We start from the raw sequence: 16,784 nt of genomic DNA on the forward strand, positions 1-16,784 counted from the left end.
AGACCCCATTGGTCAATGAGAAATATGAAGCGGAAGGGGGCGTGGCTAGGCAGCGGAGTGGCCAGAGGGACCTGTGGCGTCACAACAAAAGCTGCGCACGCAACCGCTGTCCCCGCCCACCTCGGGAGAGGGGCGGGGCCGGCTTTTCTTGGGTGCGCGCGCAGCTTTCTGTGCGACCGTTGACGCTCCGGTCAGAGTTCCTTGCCAGTTGTACCTGAGAGGCGGCTCTCCGACTCCCGCGCTGGACCCTCTTGCGCCATTGAACCCCCTCATCCGGGGGCCTCGGACCCCAGGGCTCAGGAGGTGGGCGAGGAACGGACTCCACAGTTTCTTTCCTGACTCCTCACAGCCCTGCCCCAGACTTTCCCTTCCCAGAAATCACCTCCAAAGACTCCCATCCAGTGCTCCAGACAGCCCCCGTCTCAGAACGCCCCCTTCCTAGAGGGTCTCTACCCTGATCCTGAGAGCGTATCTGCCCCGTTTCCAGATGGATCCAGTCCCAGTCCCTGGCGCTTCTACCTCCCAACTGCTCCTCCTCCCGCATCCCCACAGTACCCCCGTCCTCACAGCGGGCTGTGGGTCCAATCAGGCTTTCCCCTCGGATTCCTCTCTAGGACTGAACCAAGACTTACCCGAAGTTGCCGCGGGGCCTTCCGATCCCCTGTGAGTATTTTTTCCTCCACACCCCCCTTCCCATCCTCGACCTTCCCTCGTGCGCTCCCGGCCCTCCTCCCCATCCCAACAGCAGCCAATCCCTGCTTGGCCCTCTTCCATATCTTCTCCCAGTCGATTGAGAACCTCCAGGTCATCCCTGAATCCCTCCCCTTCCTTTCCTCATGCCCGCCAGTCTTCAAAGAAGTGCTATCCTGTCCTGTCCTAGGCTAACTCCTCTCCCTCCCCATCCTGTCTCCTGGCTCCTCAGATGCCTTTCACTCCAGTCCAGCACCAGCCATCTCTCCTCCCCACTCTTTTCACCCCTCACCCAGCCCTGCCTTTAAACAAACCCACAGCTCCCCAATCAGGAAAATGCTTGGCGTTCACCCTGGCCACTCCTTTAGTTGCTAATAGTCTCTCCTCTTCTCTGGCAAGCCACCCCCAAAACACAGCCTCCTCCTTCTCTCATCCCCCAGATGGAGTTGCCACTACAACTACCACCACTCTTAAGGTAGATCGTGAGGGCCGGGCGCGGTGGCTCACACCTGTAATCCCAGCACTTTGGGAGGCCCAGGTGGGCGGATCATTTGAGGTCAGGAGTTCAAGACCAGCCTGCCCAACATGGTGAAACCCTGTCTCTACCAAAAATACAAAAAAATCAGCCGAGCATGGTGGTGCAGGCCTGTAATCCTAACTACTCAGGAGGCTGAGGCAGGAGAATTGCTTGAACCCTGAAGGCGGAGGTTGCAGTAAGCCGAGATTGCGCCACTGCACTCCAGCCTGGATAACAGAGCTAGACTAAGTCTCAGAAACAAAAAAGAAGTTAGATCGGGAAAGACTTGGTATTTGTTCGTTGATTTAGCAACTGCTGCATTGCAGGTGTATGCCAGATAGCCCCCTGCCCTCCAGGAGCCACAGGCAGAAAAATAATTCCAGGACAAAAGTATGCACATGGTTCTGAGATGGGGAGCCCAGGCTTGGGCTTGCAAAGAGGGCTCTCCAGAGATGGCAGGGTCAGAGGCAAAGCCTGAAGGGCAACTCACAGTGAGCTCAGATGACGATGACGGGGTGGCAGCCACAGTTTGCCAAAAGCACCGGGCTGATTGAGCTTCTCTCTGCAAGTGGGTTGGTATCTGCTGTCTTTGACCACGGGGTAACTCACTGCAGATCACGCCTTTCTCATTCATGCTAATTCATTCCTTCTCTCTTTTTTTAAATTTTTTTTTATTTTTTGAGACAGGATCTCACTCTGTCGCCCGGGCTGGAGTGCAATGGCGCGATCTGGGCTCACTGTAACCACTGCCTCCCGGGCCCAACCCATCCTCCTGCCTCAGCGTCCCAAATAGCTGGGACCACAGTTGTGTGCCATGACGCCTGGCTAATTTTTTTGTATTTTCAGTAGAGACAGATTTTCGCCATGTTGCCCAGGCTGGTCTCAAACTCGTGAGCTTAAAGCAACCTGCCCGCCTTGGCCTCCCAAAGTGCTGGAATTACAGGCATGAGCCACCATGCCCAGCTTCCATTCCTTCCACTTTTAAAAACAAGGCTCAACCAGGCACAGTGGCTCACGCCTATAATCCCAGCACTTTGGGAGGAGAAGGTGAGCGGATCACCTGAGGTCAGGATTTTGACCAGTCTGGCCAACATGGTGAAGCCCCATCTCTACTAAAAATACAAAAATTAGCTGAGCATAGTGGTACATGCCTGTAATCCCAGCTACTTGGGAGACTGAGGCATGAGAATCGCTTGAACCCAGGGGTTGGAGGTTGCAGTGAGCCGAGATCACCCTGCACTCCAGCCTGGGCAACAGAGGGAGACTCCATCTCAAAAAAAAAAAAAAAAAAAAAAGGAGGCTCTATTGAGCACTGTCCCTTCAGCTTCCTTTACATACATCAGTTCCTTCCAGCAACCTTTGAGAAGACACTTTACTGTCCTCATGTTGAGGTGAGGCCTGTGAGTTCCAGAGAGATGAATATAGCCAGGACGCGGCAGAGCTGGGGGCGTTAAACTGAGAAACTGAGATGTTTTTTTGTTTTTTGTTTTTTATTTGAGACGGAATCTTGCTCTGTCGCCCAGGCTGGAGTGCGATGGCACGATCTTGGCTCACTGCAACCTCTGCCTCCCAGGTTCAAGTGATTCTCCTGCCTCAGCCTCCCTAGTAGCTGGGATTACAGGTGCCCACCACCATGCCCAGCTAATTTTTGTACTTTTAGTAGAGACAGGGTTTTGCCACATTGGCCAGGCTGGTCTCAAACTCCTGACCTCAGTGTTCCACCCTCCTCAGCCTCCCAAAGTGCTGGGATTATAGGCGTGAGCCACCGCACCAGGGCTTGAACTGAACTCTTAAGTGGTACCTTGGGCTTACTCCTCTCTGGGCCTATTTGCAGGAGCACCCTCCTGACCTCTCCTGCCTCTTTTTCTGTGCCCACTTGGCTGACTCCTTTGCTTCCTGCCACTCCTGAGGTAAATGTGGGCATTTCTGTAGGATCCAGCCCTACGGGGCGTGGTGGGTGTTCTCCCCGTGTGCGGAGACGAGAGATTGTAAGAAATAAACACACAAGACAAAGAGATAAAGAGAAAACAGCTGGGCCCGGGGGGACCACTACCACGAAGATGTGGAGACCAGTAGTGGCCCAGAATGGCTGGGGGCGCTGATATTTATTGCATACAAAACAAGGGGGCAGGGTAAGGAGGGTGAGTCGTCCAAGTGATTGATAAGGTCAAGCAAGTCACGTGTTCATGGGCCAGTGGACCCTTCCCTTCTAGGTAGCCAAAGCAGAGAGGGAAGGCAGCATACATCAGCGTTTTCTTCTATGCACTTATCAGAAAGATCAAAGACTTTAAGACTTTGACTATTTCTTCTACCACTATCTACTACAAACTTCAAAGAGAAACCAGGAGTACGGGAGGAACACGAAAGTGGACAGGGAGCGTCACCATTGAAGCACAGCACCACAGGGAGGGGTTTAGGCCTCCGGATGACTGCAGGCAGGCCTGGATAATATCCAGCCTCCCACAAGAAGCTGGTGGAGCAGAGTGTTCCCTGACTCCTCTAAGGAAAGGAGACTCCCTTTCACGGACTGTTAAGTAACAGGTGCCTTCCCAGTCACTGGCATTACCACCTGACCAAGGAGCCCTCAAGCCGCCCTTAGGCAGGTGTGACAGAGGGCTCACCTCTTGCCTTCTAGGTCACTTCTCACAATGTCCCTTCAGCACCTGACCTTATACTCGCCGGTTATTCTTAGGTTATATTAGTAATGCAACAAAGTAATATTAAAAGCTAATGATTAATAGTGTTTATACTAATGATTGATAATTGTCCATGATCATCTCTATGTCTAATTTGTATTACGACTATTCTTATTCTAACTATTTTCTTTATTATACTGAAACAGTTTGTGCCTTCAGTCTCTTGCCTCAGCACCTGGGTAATCCTTCGCCCACACATTTACGAGTGGCTCTGCTCTCCTCTTGCCATTCTCTTTCTACACACCTGCTCCAAGGTCTGACTCCCACTCCCTCAGCCCACCCCAGTGCCCACAACCCTCCTATCTCTCTCCAGCCCTGACCTTTCTTGGGACACTCAGAGCTGCCTGCAGAATCTTTGCCTTCCCACTCCCCAAGTCTGAAATCACACTCAGCCTCCTAACCAGGACCACAAACCAACTCCTCCAACTGCCCTTGCATCATCAGAGGAACCCCAAGCTCTTGAAATGGGCTCTGCCTCTTCTCCACTACTCGTGGTTGCATTTGTTCTTTTTTTTTTTTTTTTTTTTTTTTTTAAATAAACAGAGTCAGGCTGGGCGCGGTGGCTCACGCCTGTAATCCCAGCACTTTGGGAGGCCAAGGCGGGTGGATCACAAGGTCAGGAGATCGAGACCATCATGGCTAACATGGTGAAACCCCATCTCTACTAAAAATATAAAAAATTAGCCGGGCATGGTGGCGGGCGCCTGTAGTCCCAGCTACTTGGGAGGCTGAGGCAGGAGAATGGTGTGAACCTGGGATGTAGGGGTGGCCTGCCCCTACACACCTGTGGGTGCTTCCCGTTAGGTGGGACGAAAGACTTGAGAAAAGGAATAAGACACAGAGACAAAGTGTAGAGAAGGAAAAGCGGGGCCCAGGGGACCGGTGCTGTGCTTACAGAGGACCCACACCGGCACCGGCCTCTGAGTTCCCTTAGTATTTATTCATAATTATCTTTACCATCACCGGTGCTGTGCTTTGAGATGTATATGCGAACATCTCCATAAACCTTTTAGCAGTATTGCTGCAGCAAGCCCCACCTTATTCCTAAAGGCGGTTTTCTCCTTACTCAGTAAACAAAGCACATTCTGCACCGCCCAAAATCCTTTTAACCTTAAGTCACCACAGCACATGTCTCTTGCAAGGACAAGGTTGGGGGTAGGGTCACAGATTAACAGCATCTCAAATACAGAACTAAATGGAGTCTCTTATGTCTACTTCCTTCTATATAGACACAGTAACAGGCTGATCTCTCTTTCTTTTCCCCACACTGGGAGGCGGAGCTTGCAGTGAGCCGAGATTGCACCACTGCACTCCAGCCCCGGTGACAGAGCGAGACTCCATCTCAAAATAAATAAATAAATAAAAATAAAATAAAAGTTAAAAAAATAAAAAAAAGAGTCTTGCTCTGTCACCCAGGCTGGAGTGTTGGAGTGCAGTGGTGCAATCTCAGCTCACTGCAACCCCTGCCTCCCGGGTACAGGCGATTCTCCTACCTCAGCCTCCCGACTAGCTGGGACTACAAGTGCCCACCACCATGCCCAGCTAATTTTTTGTATTTTTAGTAGAGACGGGGTTTCACCGTGTTACCTAGGATGGTCTTGATCTCCTGACCTCGTGATCCTCCCGCCTCGGCCTCCCATAGTGCTGGGATTACAGGCGTGAGCCACCGTGCCCAGTTGCATTTGTTCTTTTTCACACCACTGCCCCCTCACTCACCCATTCACACACGTGGAAACCACTTTCATTCCCCTGAACACATGTGCCGTCTCCTGCCTTAAGGCATTTGGATACACATTCACCCCTGGGTATCCATGGAGATTGCTGCCAGGATCCCCATGGAGTAATGACCAGAAAAAAAAAGGCTACCTGTTTAATACAGACTCAACCCTGCTTTTTTTTTGGAGACAGAGTCTTGCTCTGTCACCCAGGCTGGAGTGCAATGGTGATCTTGGCTCACCACAACCTCTGCCTCCCAGGTTCAAGGGATTCTCCTGCCTCAGTCTCCCAAGTAGCTGGGACTACAGGTGAGCACCACCATGCCTGGCTAATTTTTGTATTTTCAGTAGAGACAGGGTTTCACTATGTTGGCCAGGCTGGTCTCGAACTACTGACCTCGTTATCTGCCTGCCTTGGCCTCCCAAAGTGCTGGGATTACAGGTGTGAGTCACTGCACCTGGCCAACCATGCTTTTTTTCCCATCAGATGTTTTCATTGTGAAACCCACTGATACAGAGGGCCAACTGTTTTGTCCCCTCTGTCTGCAATACTTTCTTCCACCTTTCTGCCAAGCTAAAGCCTGCTCATCCTTTAAAACTTAGCTTCCTCGGGGAAGCCTTATCCCCACTCCTGGGTCAGTCCAGTTGCCCCGTTAGACTCTCCCATAGCACACTGTACTTCAACTTCAAAGCATTTTTCAGACTTATAATTCATTTATTGGTTACTTATTCATTCATTGATAAATATTGAGTGTCTACTATGTGCCATGTACTGTTGTAGACACTGTGCAATCAGCAGTGAACAAAAGTCCCTTCCCTCATGGAGGTTACACTTCAGTGATGTAAGGCAATGTAAGACAATGAAAATAATGAAATGCATAACTTGTCAGGTGATGAAAAATGCTATAAAACTTGTCAGGTGCGGTGGCTCATGTTTGCAATCCTAACACTTTGGGAGGCCAAGATGTGAGGATTGCTCCAGCCCAGGGTTTGAGAACAAACTAGGTGACACAGCAAGACCCCATCTCTACAAAAAATTACAAATTTTCAAAAACATTCACTGAGTGTGATGGCACATGCCTGTTGTGCTACTCAGGCGGCTAGGGTGGGAGGATTGCTTAAGCCCAGAAGGTTGAGGCTACAAGTGAGGCATGATTGTGCTACCGCACTCCAGCATGGATGACAGAGCGAGACAGACCACATCTTAAAAGAAAAATTAAATTTAAAAAAGGCTGGGCACGGTGGCTCACACCTGTAATCCCAGCACTTTGGGAGGCTGAGGTGGGCGGATCACGATGTCAGGAGTTTGAGACCAGCCTGACCAACATGGTGAAACCTCGTCTCTACTAAAAATGGAAAAATTAGCTGGGTGTGGTGGCGTGAACCTGTAATCCCAGCTACTCGGGAGGCTGAGGCAGGAAAATAGCTTGAATCCAGGAGGCGGAGGTTGCAGTGAGCTGAGATTGCACCACAGCACTCCAGCCTGGGTGACAAAGCGAGACTGTCTCAAAAAAAAAAAAAAAAAGAAAGAAAAATTAAATTTCAAAAAAATATTAAAAATCAGGAAAAAGGGATAGTGAGTGATTGAGACATTACTGTTGTAGACAGGGCTGTCAGAGAGGGCCTTTCTGATGGGGCGATACATAAGTAGAGCTTTAAGTGGAAGCATCTGGAGGAAGAACTTCATTACTGGGCGCTCTCTCTTTGGGGCTAGGCTATGCCTTCTATGAGAGCAGTGGGCTGGGCTTGATGTCTCATTCATTGCTGCACTCCTGGACCCTTTGTCAGTTCCTGGCAGAGAGTGCTCACTCACTCCTCTGAGTGACTAGTTACAAGCCACTAACCTAAAACCAGGAAGACCGTCTTCCTCGGTCCCTTCTTGTATCATGTGTAGACAGCTCATCCAACATACATTTCCTGAAGATTGGCTGTGTACTAGGCACTGGCCTTCACAGCTTCTACAGGCAGAAAGGGCAAAGATGAAAGCCCTAAGGAAGGGTTTTATCCAATGAGATTTTAAACCCAGTGACAGCTGGTCACAGTGGCTCACGCCTGTAATCCCAGCACCTTGGGAGGCCGAGGCAGGCAGATCACTTGAGGTCAGGAGTTTGAGACCAGCCTGGCCAACATGGTAAAAACCCTGTCTCTACTAAAAATACAGAAATTAGGCCAGGAGCAGTGGCTCACACCTGTAATCCCAGCACTTTGGGAGGCCGAGGTGGGTGAATCACCTGAGGTCAGGAGTTCGAGACCAGCCTGGCCAACATGGTGAAACCCCGTCTCTAATAAAAATACAAAAAAAAAAAAAAAAAAAAATAGCCAGGCATGGTGGCGGGCGCCTGTAATCCCAGCTACTCAGGAGGCTGAGGCAGGAGAATCGCTTGAACCTGGGAGGCAGAGGTTGCAGTGAGCCGAGATTGCGCCACTGCACTCCAGCCTGGGCAACAAGAGGGAAACTCTGTTTTAAAAAAAATACAAAAATTAGCTGGGCATGGTGGTGTGCACCTGTAATCCCAGCTATTCAGGAAGCTGAGGCAGGAGAATTGCTTGAACCCGGGAGGCGGAGGTTGCAGTGAGCCAGAATCGTGCCACTGCGCTCCAGCCTGGGCGACAGAGACTCCGTCTCAAAAAAAAAAAAGAAAAAACAACAACCAGTGACATTGTAAATGAGAGGAGAGCCCAAGACAGATCTGGAGCAGATTCTCTGGGGTCAGACTGGGGACAAGGGCAGGCCCATTAGTTAGGACGGGGTTTGACTAGGAGTGAAAGAAAACCCCAAATAACAGTGGTTTAAACAGTTCATTTGCACCCAGGCCTCCATCTGGTTCCACCACATCTTCAGTGTATGACTTGTACTTTATCATCCAAGATAGCTGCCCACCTCCAGCACTGCATCCACATTCCATCCAGCAGGAAGGAAGACGGCCAGAGAAAGGCATGCCCTCTTCCTGGGAGGACAATTCCCAGTCACTGGCTGGGAACAGTGGCTCATGCCTGTAATCCCAACACTGTCGGAGACTGAGGCTAGAGGATGGATCACCTAAGCCCAGGAGTTTGAGGTTGCAGTGACCTATGATCACGCCACTGCAATCTAGCCTGGGTGACAGAACGAGACCCTATTAAAATATATATATATAAAATATATATATATAGTGGGGTGGGGCTAGGCACAGTGGCTCACGCCTGTAATCCCAGCACTTTGGGAGACCGAGGTGGGCAGATCACGGGGTCAGGGGTTCAAGACCAGCCTGGCCAATATGGTGAAACCCCATCTCTACTAAAAAATAAAAAAAATTAGCCGGGCATGGTGGCGCATGCCTGTAGTCCCAACTACTCGGGAGGCTGAGACAGGAGTATCACTTGAACCTGGGAGGCGGAAGTTGCAGTGAGCCAAGATCAGGTGACTGTACTCCAGTCTGGGCAACAGAGCGAGACTCCGTCTCAAAAAAAAAAAAAAAAATCCCAGATGATTAAGTTCTACTTGCTGGAACTTAGTCATAGGGCCACATCTAATTCCAAGGAAGGCTTGGAAATGCAGTCTTATTTAGGGGGTTAGGGTGCCTATTAGCAAGCAGAAGCAGGGAGTGACTACTGGGGGACATGTAGGCTGTGAATTGTGGATAACTGATCAGTCTGGCTGATGACTTTTTCTGCCTCTCAGAGGCCATCGCCTAAGTCTGGCCAGGCTGATGGTACCAGCGAGGAGTCTCTGCACCTTGACATTCAGAAACTGAAGGAGAAGAGGGACATGCTGGACAAGGAGATCTGCCAGTTCATATCTGAGTGAGTTTCATTGGGTTCCCCATTATGGTTAAGATAACTTTGGGCCAGGCATACTGGCTCACGCCTGTAATCCCAGCACTTTGGGAGGCTGAGGCGGGTGGATCACTTGAGGTCAGGAATTTGAGACCAGCCTGGCCAACATGGCAAAACCCTGTCTCTACTAAAAATACAAAAAATAGCCGGGTACGGTGGTACGCGCATGTAGTCCCAGCTACTTGGGAGGCTGAGGCAGGAGAATTGCTTAAACCTGGGAGATGGAGGTTGCAGTCAGCTGAGATCACGCCACTGCACTCCAGCCTGGGCGATGGAGTGAGAATCTGTCTTAAAAAAAAAAAAAAAAAAAAGATTTAACTCTGTAACTGCCCAGTAACTGAAAAACCCAGTCGCACTGGCCTAGCGTAGAAATAGGACTGTGCACTACTCGGGAGGCTGAGGTAGGAGAATCGCTTGAACCTGGCAGGCAGAGGTTGCAGTGAGGCGAGATTGCGCCACTGCGCTCCAGCCTGGCTACAGAGCGAGACTTGGTAAAGAAAGAAAGAAAGAGGGGGAGAGGGAGAGGAAAGGAAAGAAAGGAAAGAAAAAGGAAGGAAGGAAAGGAAGGAAGAGAAGGGAGGGAGGGAGGGAAGGAAGGAAGGAAGGAAGGAAGGAAGGAAGGAAGGAAGGAAGGAAGGAAGGAAGGAAGGGACTATGCTTCTGTATTCAGGACATATCAGCAGCCTCAGGTAGGGAGATGCTCAGGCTGTGAGAGGGCCTGAACTAGGACCTGGAAAGCTATCTGGGATGGAAGCTCTTGCTCTCCCAGTCTCTGCAGCCATGTTCTCCGCCTCTGCTTCCCTCTGCACAGACTCCATTCTCTCTCTGCAGGTGTAGTTTTCAGTGTGTAGAGAAAGCTGGCTCTTGAACGCCTCCTGGAGTTCCCCACACCTCTTGTTCCAGCCACATGGCAGAGACTGAGCTGCCTTTGAATGTGCATTTCACACTTGAGAGAATCCACCTAGCTGTTTGGATCATGTGCCCATCTGCGAGTCCCTCAGCTGTGGCCAGGGTCACATAGTACCACTGTGGCTGGAGACCCCACCCTAAGGAGACAGGGCACATTTGCCAGGAGTGAGGACCTGGGAAGATCCCCTGCCCTGCTGTAAGCTTCATGAGGGCAGGGCCTATCTTGCTGTCACCATATCCCTAGTACCTATCACCGAGTAGGCCCTTACAGATGCCTTATTACTGTCTGAGCCTGGGGCCATCATCTGCTTTCTTAACTGGGCTGTCTTTCCCCCTCTCTCCATCGCTCATCCCAGAGGCTACAGTGTGGATGAACTGGAGGACCACATTACCCAGCTTCACGAGTACAATGACATCAAGGATGTGGGGCAGATGCTGATGGGCAAACTAGGTGAGTAGTTGGGACTCCAGAGCAACAGGCAGGCATCATAGGGTGTCGTCTCACCTAGGGGTGTTGGGTTTTGCTCCTGGGCCTCCTAACTTGCCAAATCTCACACCATCCACAGTTGGCCTGCTCCTAGGCTGCCCCAGCCCCTCTCCTGACCAGCCTCTGGTCTCCCTGGCCACCTAGGTTTGTTCCTCAAGTACAGAACCTGCTTTGGAGCTGCAGCCAGGTTTGAGCAGGGCTTGCCCATCTGCCAGACTGAGAACTCAGGGTCTCCCCGGTCTTCTGGGACCTACTCAGAGTGATCGAGATACCATCCATGCCTCAAGTGGCTAGCTTGCTAAAGAGGCAGCAAGTGCAAGGGTGACCCTTTATGTCTTAAGGAAGTATTTTGTTCCTCCCTGAACAAAATCTTGCTATCTAGAGGGCTTTAGCCGAGGCACCAACACCTGCGTGTCATGCTGGCTAGGACAGCCTACCTTGGAGGTGAGGAAATGTGCAGGTGGCCCCTACAAACCCTTCAGTTCCATCCCCTGGCTTGGAGTGCTGGGCACTCTGATGTTCAGCAGCCAGTGACCACTGGGGTAGTGTTCAGAGCTGGGCTGTCTGCCCAGTTGCTGCATGAATTTTGGCACTTGTTGCAGAAATGCCTTCAGCATCCAGGATTCCACGGCAGGGAGGGCTTCTCTGTGTTTCACTGGACAATGGGCCCCAGAGGAGGAGAGGAAAAAACTGGAGGTGGGAACTATAGATGGATGAAAAGAGGGGGGTGATCAGGGCCCAAGAAGATGGGGGTGTGAGGGGAGCATAGCCTAGTGGTTAAGAACACAAGCTCAGCCGGGAGCAGTGGCTCACACCTGTAATCCCAGCACTGTGGGAGGCCGAGGCAGGTGGATCACCTGAGGTTGGGATTTCGAGACCAGCCTGACCAACATGGGGAAGCTGTCTCTACTAAAAATATAAAATTAGCTGGGCATGGTGGCACATGCATAATCCCAGCTATTTGGGTGGCTAAGGCAGGAGACTCGCTTGAACCCGGGAGGCAGAAGTTGTGGTGAGCTGCGATCGTGCCATTGCACTCCAGCCTGGGCAACAGGAGCGAAACTCCATCTCAAAAAAAAAAAAAAAAAAAAAAAGCCAGGCTCACTGGCTCACACTTGTATCCCAGCAGCACTTTGGGAGGCCGAGGGGGGTGAATGACAAGGTCAGGAGTTCAAGACCAGCCTGGCCAACACAGTGAAACCCTGTAATTAGCTAGGTGTGGTGGCACATGCCTGTAATCCCAGCTACTCAGGAGGCTGAGGCAGGAGAATCGCTTGAACCCAGGAAACCAGGAAGCAGAGGTTACGGTGAGCCGAGATCACACCACTGCACTCCAGCCTGGGCGACAGAGCCAGACTCTGTCTCAAAAAAAAAAAAAAAAAAAAAAAAGAATACAAGCTCTTAGTAGCGAGAATCAGCATGAGGCCTGTCACTTCCAGGTCATATGACCTGGAGCCAGTGGCCTATCCCTTTTTTTTTTTTTTTTTTTTTTTGGAGACAGAGTCTTGCTATCGCCTAGGCTGGAGTGCAATGGCGCGCTCTCGGCTCACTGCAGGCTCCGCCCCCTGGGGTTCACGCCATTCTCCTGCCTCAGCCTCCCGAGTAGCTGGGACTACAGGCGCCCGCCACCTCGCCCGGCTAATTTTTTGTATTTTCAGTAGAGACGGGGTTTCACCATGTTGGCCAGGCTGGTCTCGAACTCCTGACCCCAAGTGATCCACCCGCCTCGGCCTCCCAAAGTGCTGAGATTATAGGCTGAGCCACCGCACCTGGTGTCGTTTTTGTTTATTCAGTGAACATTTACTGAGCAGCTGCTCTGTGCCCAGCACTCTACAGAGTGCTGAGGACACTGGTGAACCAGACAATTTAAGGTCTCTTGCTCTCATGCGGTTTGTTTTCCTGTTGGGGGTGGAGGAATGCCCAGGAAGTAAGTAGACTCAGCAGTTAATTACAAAATGTGTTAGGTGCTATGAAGGCGACAAAGGGCAGAGATGGGGAGAATATTGAGGTATGAACAGGGGGGCGGTGGGGGTAAGATGGGTGGTCAGGGGAGGCCTCTGAGAACCCTTCCTCAGGAGAAAGGACCAGTCTTTGTGGAGAACAGAGGAGGAATAGCATCATGGAGGCTGCAGAGGGGCAAACTCGAGCATGTGGGCCATGCTGAGGAGTCTGGAATGTTCAGCAGGCACAGCATACAATCAGCTTACATTTGAAGCAGGTGAATCCAGCAGCTCTGTGTGGAGAATGGAATCGAGGGAGCTCTGTTTCATTTCTCTGAAAAATGGGGTGAGGGTCCAAGGAGTCCTCGTAGGTCCATTGTTGAATACAGTGGCTGGCACATGGCGAAGCTCCAGCGTGGCTAGGCGAGGCCCGCGGGGGACAGCCTGGAAGGAGTAGCAGGGAGCTTACCTCGGCCAGTTAGGTGAGGCACAAGTGTGGGGACCGGCTTGAAACCAGAGATGGTCCTGGGTGGGTCAGGGCAGTGACACTGGCTTGGGGCATTGGCTGTACTCCCTCCCACCTCTCCCCACTTTAGATTCAGCCTGCCTTCCTTCCTTTCAGCTGTGATCCGAGGTGTCACCACCAAAGAGTTGTATCCAGAGTTTGGGCTGGACATGAATGACTGAGCAGGCTCATCGCCCCTTGTCCACAGCCCCCAGGGACAGAAGGGTGTGGATATGATAAACGCTGAGAGCCCAACCAGCACACCTACAGAGTTTCCAGTGAGAAAATGCCAGAAGCACTTTTCTAGAGAGCCCAAGCCCAATCAGGAGGAGGCTAGAGAAGAGGTGGGCAGGGAGGAAGGGGCGTTCCCAGCTCCAAGGTTCCTGAAATGTCGCAGTGATACTTGTGTAGGGGTACATGTACTTTATTTGTCAATAAACATATCTGTACACTGATTCCCTCTTCTCCAATAGCCCCCGATAGTACCTGGGATAAAGAGAGCGTGCCTTTGATTAGAACAGGCTTACATGAGCCAGGCATTGTGCTAATGCTGTATATCCATTGTCTCTGATGCTTAAAATCATCCTGTGAGGAATTAGCATAATTATCCCCATCTTACAGATGAAGACGTTGAGGCTCAGAGAGGACACAAAGTGACTTGCCCAAGGTCACACAGCTAGTAAATGGCAGAACAAGGATTTGAGCTCAGGTCAGACTCAAGCTTGTGCTTTGCAATACTGCCTTTCTGGGCTGGGAAGAAGCAGGCAAGAGCTTAGAGTGGGCCAGGTGTGGTGGCTCATGCCTGTAATCCCAGCACTTTGGGAGGCTAAGGCAGGAGTTCACTTGAGGCCAGGAGTTCAAGACCAGCCTAGGCAATGAAGAGAGACCCCCCCCTCCCCCCACCCCTCTGCTTTCTTTTTTTTTTTTTTTTTTTTTGAGATGGAGTCTCACTCTGTCACCCAATCTGGAGTGCAGTGGCACGATCTCGGCTCACTGCAACCTCTGACTCCTGGGTTCAAGCAATTCTCCTGCCTCAGCCTCCCAAGTAGCTGGGACTACAGGAGCGTGCCACCACACCCGTGTTGGCCATGATGGTCTCAATCTCTTGACCTCGTGGTCCACCCACCCCGGCCTCCCAAAGTGCTGGGATTACAGGTGTGAGCCACTGTGCCCAGCTGAGAGACCCCCTTTTTGTTTAAAAATTATCTTCTGTGTTCCCAGAGGTAAATTTTTTTTTCTTGTTAAAAATAAATTTTGTCCAGGTGCGGTGGCTCGCGCCTGTAATCCCAGCACTTTGGAAGGCTGAGGCGGGGGGATCACGAGGTCAGGAGATCAAGGCCATCCTGGCTGACACGGTGAAACCCCGTCTCTACTAAAAATACAAAAAATTAGCCAGGCATGGTGGCGAGTGCCTGTAGTCCCAGCTACTCAGGAGGCTGAGGTAAGAGAATCGCTTGAACCCGGGGGGCGGAAGTTGCAGTGAGCTGAAATTGTGCCACCACACTCCAGCCTGGGCAGCGGAGCGAGACTCAGTCTCAAAAAAAAAAATAAAATAAATTTTGCCAGGCACGGTGGCTCACACCTGTAATCCCAGCACTTTGGAAGGCCGAGGAGGGTGGATCATCTGAGGTCGGGAGTTTGAGACCAGCCTGACCAACATGGAGAAACCCCATCTCTACTAAAAATACAAAAAAAAGTGACCCGAGATCTCACCACTGGACTCCAGCCTGGGCGACAAGAGCGAAACTCCGTCTCAAAAAAATAAAAAAGTAGCCGGGTGCAGTGGCTCAAGCCTGTAATCCCAGCACTTTGGGAGGCCAAGGCGGGCAGATCATGAGGTCAGGAGATCGAGACCATCCTGGCTAACACGGTGGAACCCCGACTCTACTAAAAAAAAAATACAAAAAAATTAGCTGCGCGTGGTGGCGGGCGCCTGTAGTCCCAGCTACTCGGGAGGCTGAGGTAGGAGAATGGCGTGAACCTGGGAGGCGGAGCTTGCGGTGAGCTGAGATTGCGCCACTGCACTCCAGCCTGGGCAACAGAGCAAGACTCCGTCTCAAAAAAAAATAAAAATAAAAAAGTAGGCCGGTTGCGGTGGCTCACGCCTGTAATCCCAGCACTTTGGGAGGCCAAGGAGGTCGGAGACAAGGTCAAGAGATCGAGACCATCCTGGCCAACATTGTGAAATCCCATCTCTACTAAAAATATAAAATTTAACTGGGCATGGTGGCATGTGCCTGTAGTCCCAGCTACTCTGGAGGCTGAGGCAGAAGAAACACTTGAACCCAGGAGGCAGAGGTTGCAGTGAGTTGAGATTGCGCCACTGCACTCCACCCTGGCGACAGAGTGAGACTCCGTCTCAAAAAACAAATAAATTTATGTATTAGGGTCTGGGTGCAGTGGCTCATGCCTGTAATCCCAGCACTTTGGGAGGCTGAGGCAGGTGGATCATTCGAGACCAGCTTGGCCAACATGGTGAGACCCCATCTCTACTAAAAATACAAAAAATTAGCTGAGTGTAGTGGCACACACCTGTAATCCCAGCTACTCAGGAGACTGTGGTAGGAGAACAGCTTGAACCTGGGAGGCTGAGCTTGCAGTGAGCCAAGATCATGCCACTGCACTCCAGCCTGGGCAACAAAGTAAGATTCCTTCTCAAAAAATAAAAATAGGCCAGGCGCGGTGGCTCACACCTGTAATCCCAGCACTTTGGGAGGCTGAGGCAGGAGGATCAGGAGTTTGAGACCAGCCTAACCAACATGGTGAAACCTCGTCTCTACTCAAAATATAAAAAATTAGCCACGCATGGTGGTGCGCACCTGTAATCCCAGCTACTCAGGAGGCTGAGGCAGGAGAATCTCTTGAACCTGGGAGGCAGAGGTTGCAGTGAGCTGAGATCACGCCATTGCACTCCAGCCTGGTCGACAGAGCAAGACAACATCTCAAAAAAAATAAATAAATAATAAAAATAAAAATAAATAAATAAATTTTAGGCCAGGCGTGGTGGCTCATACCTGTAGTCCCAGCACTTTGGGCGGCTGAGGCAGGCAGCTCACTTGAGGTCAAGAGTTTGAGACCAGCCTGGCCAACCTGGTTAAACTTGGTTTCTAAAAACCAGCCATGGCCGGGCACGATGGCTCACACCTGTAATCCCAGCACTTTGGGAGGCCGAGGCAGGTGGATCACGAGGTCAGGAGATCGAGACCATCCTGGCTAACACAGTGAAACCCCGTCTCTACCAAAAATAAAAATAAAAATAAAATTAGCCTGGCATGGTGGCGGGTGCCTGTAATCCCAGCTACTCGGGAGGCTGAGGCAGGAGAATGGCGTGAGATTGTGCCACTGCATTCCAGCCTGGGCGACAGAGCTAGACTCCGTCTCAACAAACAAACAAACAAAAAGCCATGCAAATCAGGCCTGGATTTGAGTCTCAGCTCTGTCCACTTACGAGCTGTATGACTATGGGCAACTGACGTGGCCCCAATAAAGTGGAGATAATAGTAGTGCTG

General features: G+C 51.1%; 1 protein-coding gene across 1 annotated transcript; it reads left to right on the forward strand.

Moving 5' to 3' along the window:
• Window positions 1-11: 11 nt before the first annotated feature.
• SWI5 (SWI5 homologous recombination repair protein) lies at window positions 12-13,730 on the forward strand (the record flags this gene model as incomplete). Its single annotated transcript, XM_030818391.1, is given in 6 exon segments — window positions 12-189; window positions 192-303; window positions 615-663; window positions 9,280-9,401; window positions 10,700-10,794; window positions 13,393-13,730. Coding segments are annotated over 6 exon segments (621 nt in total), but the record flags the coding sequence as incomplete, so codon positions are not given.
• Window positions 13,731-16,784: the final 3,054 nt, after the last annotated feature.

The sequence above is a fragment of the Nomascus leucogenys genome, chromosome 8 (genome assembly GCF_006542625.1).
Source record: "Nomascus leucogenys isolate Asia chromosome 8, Asia_NLE_v1, whole genome shotgun sequence".
Taxonomy (NCBI): Eukaryota; Metazoa; Chordata; class Mammalia; order Primates; family Hylobatidae; genus Nomascus; species Nomascus leucogenys.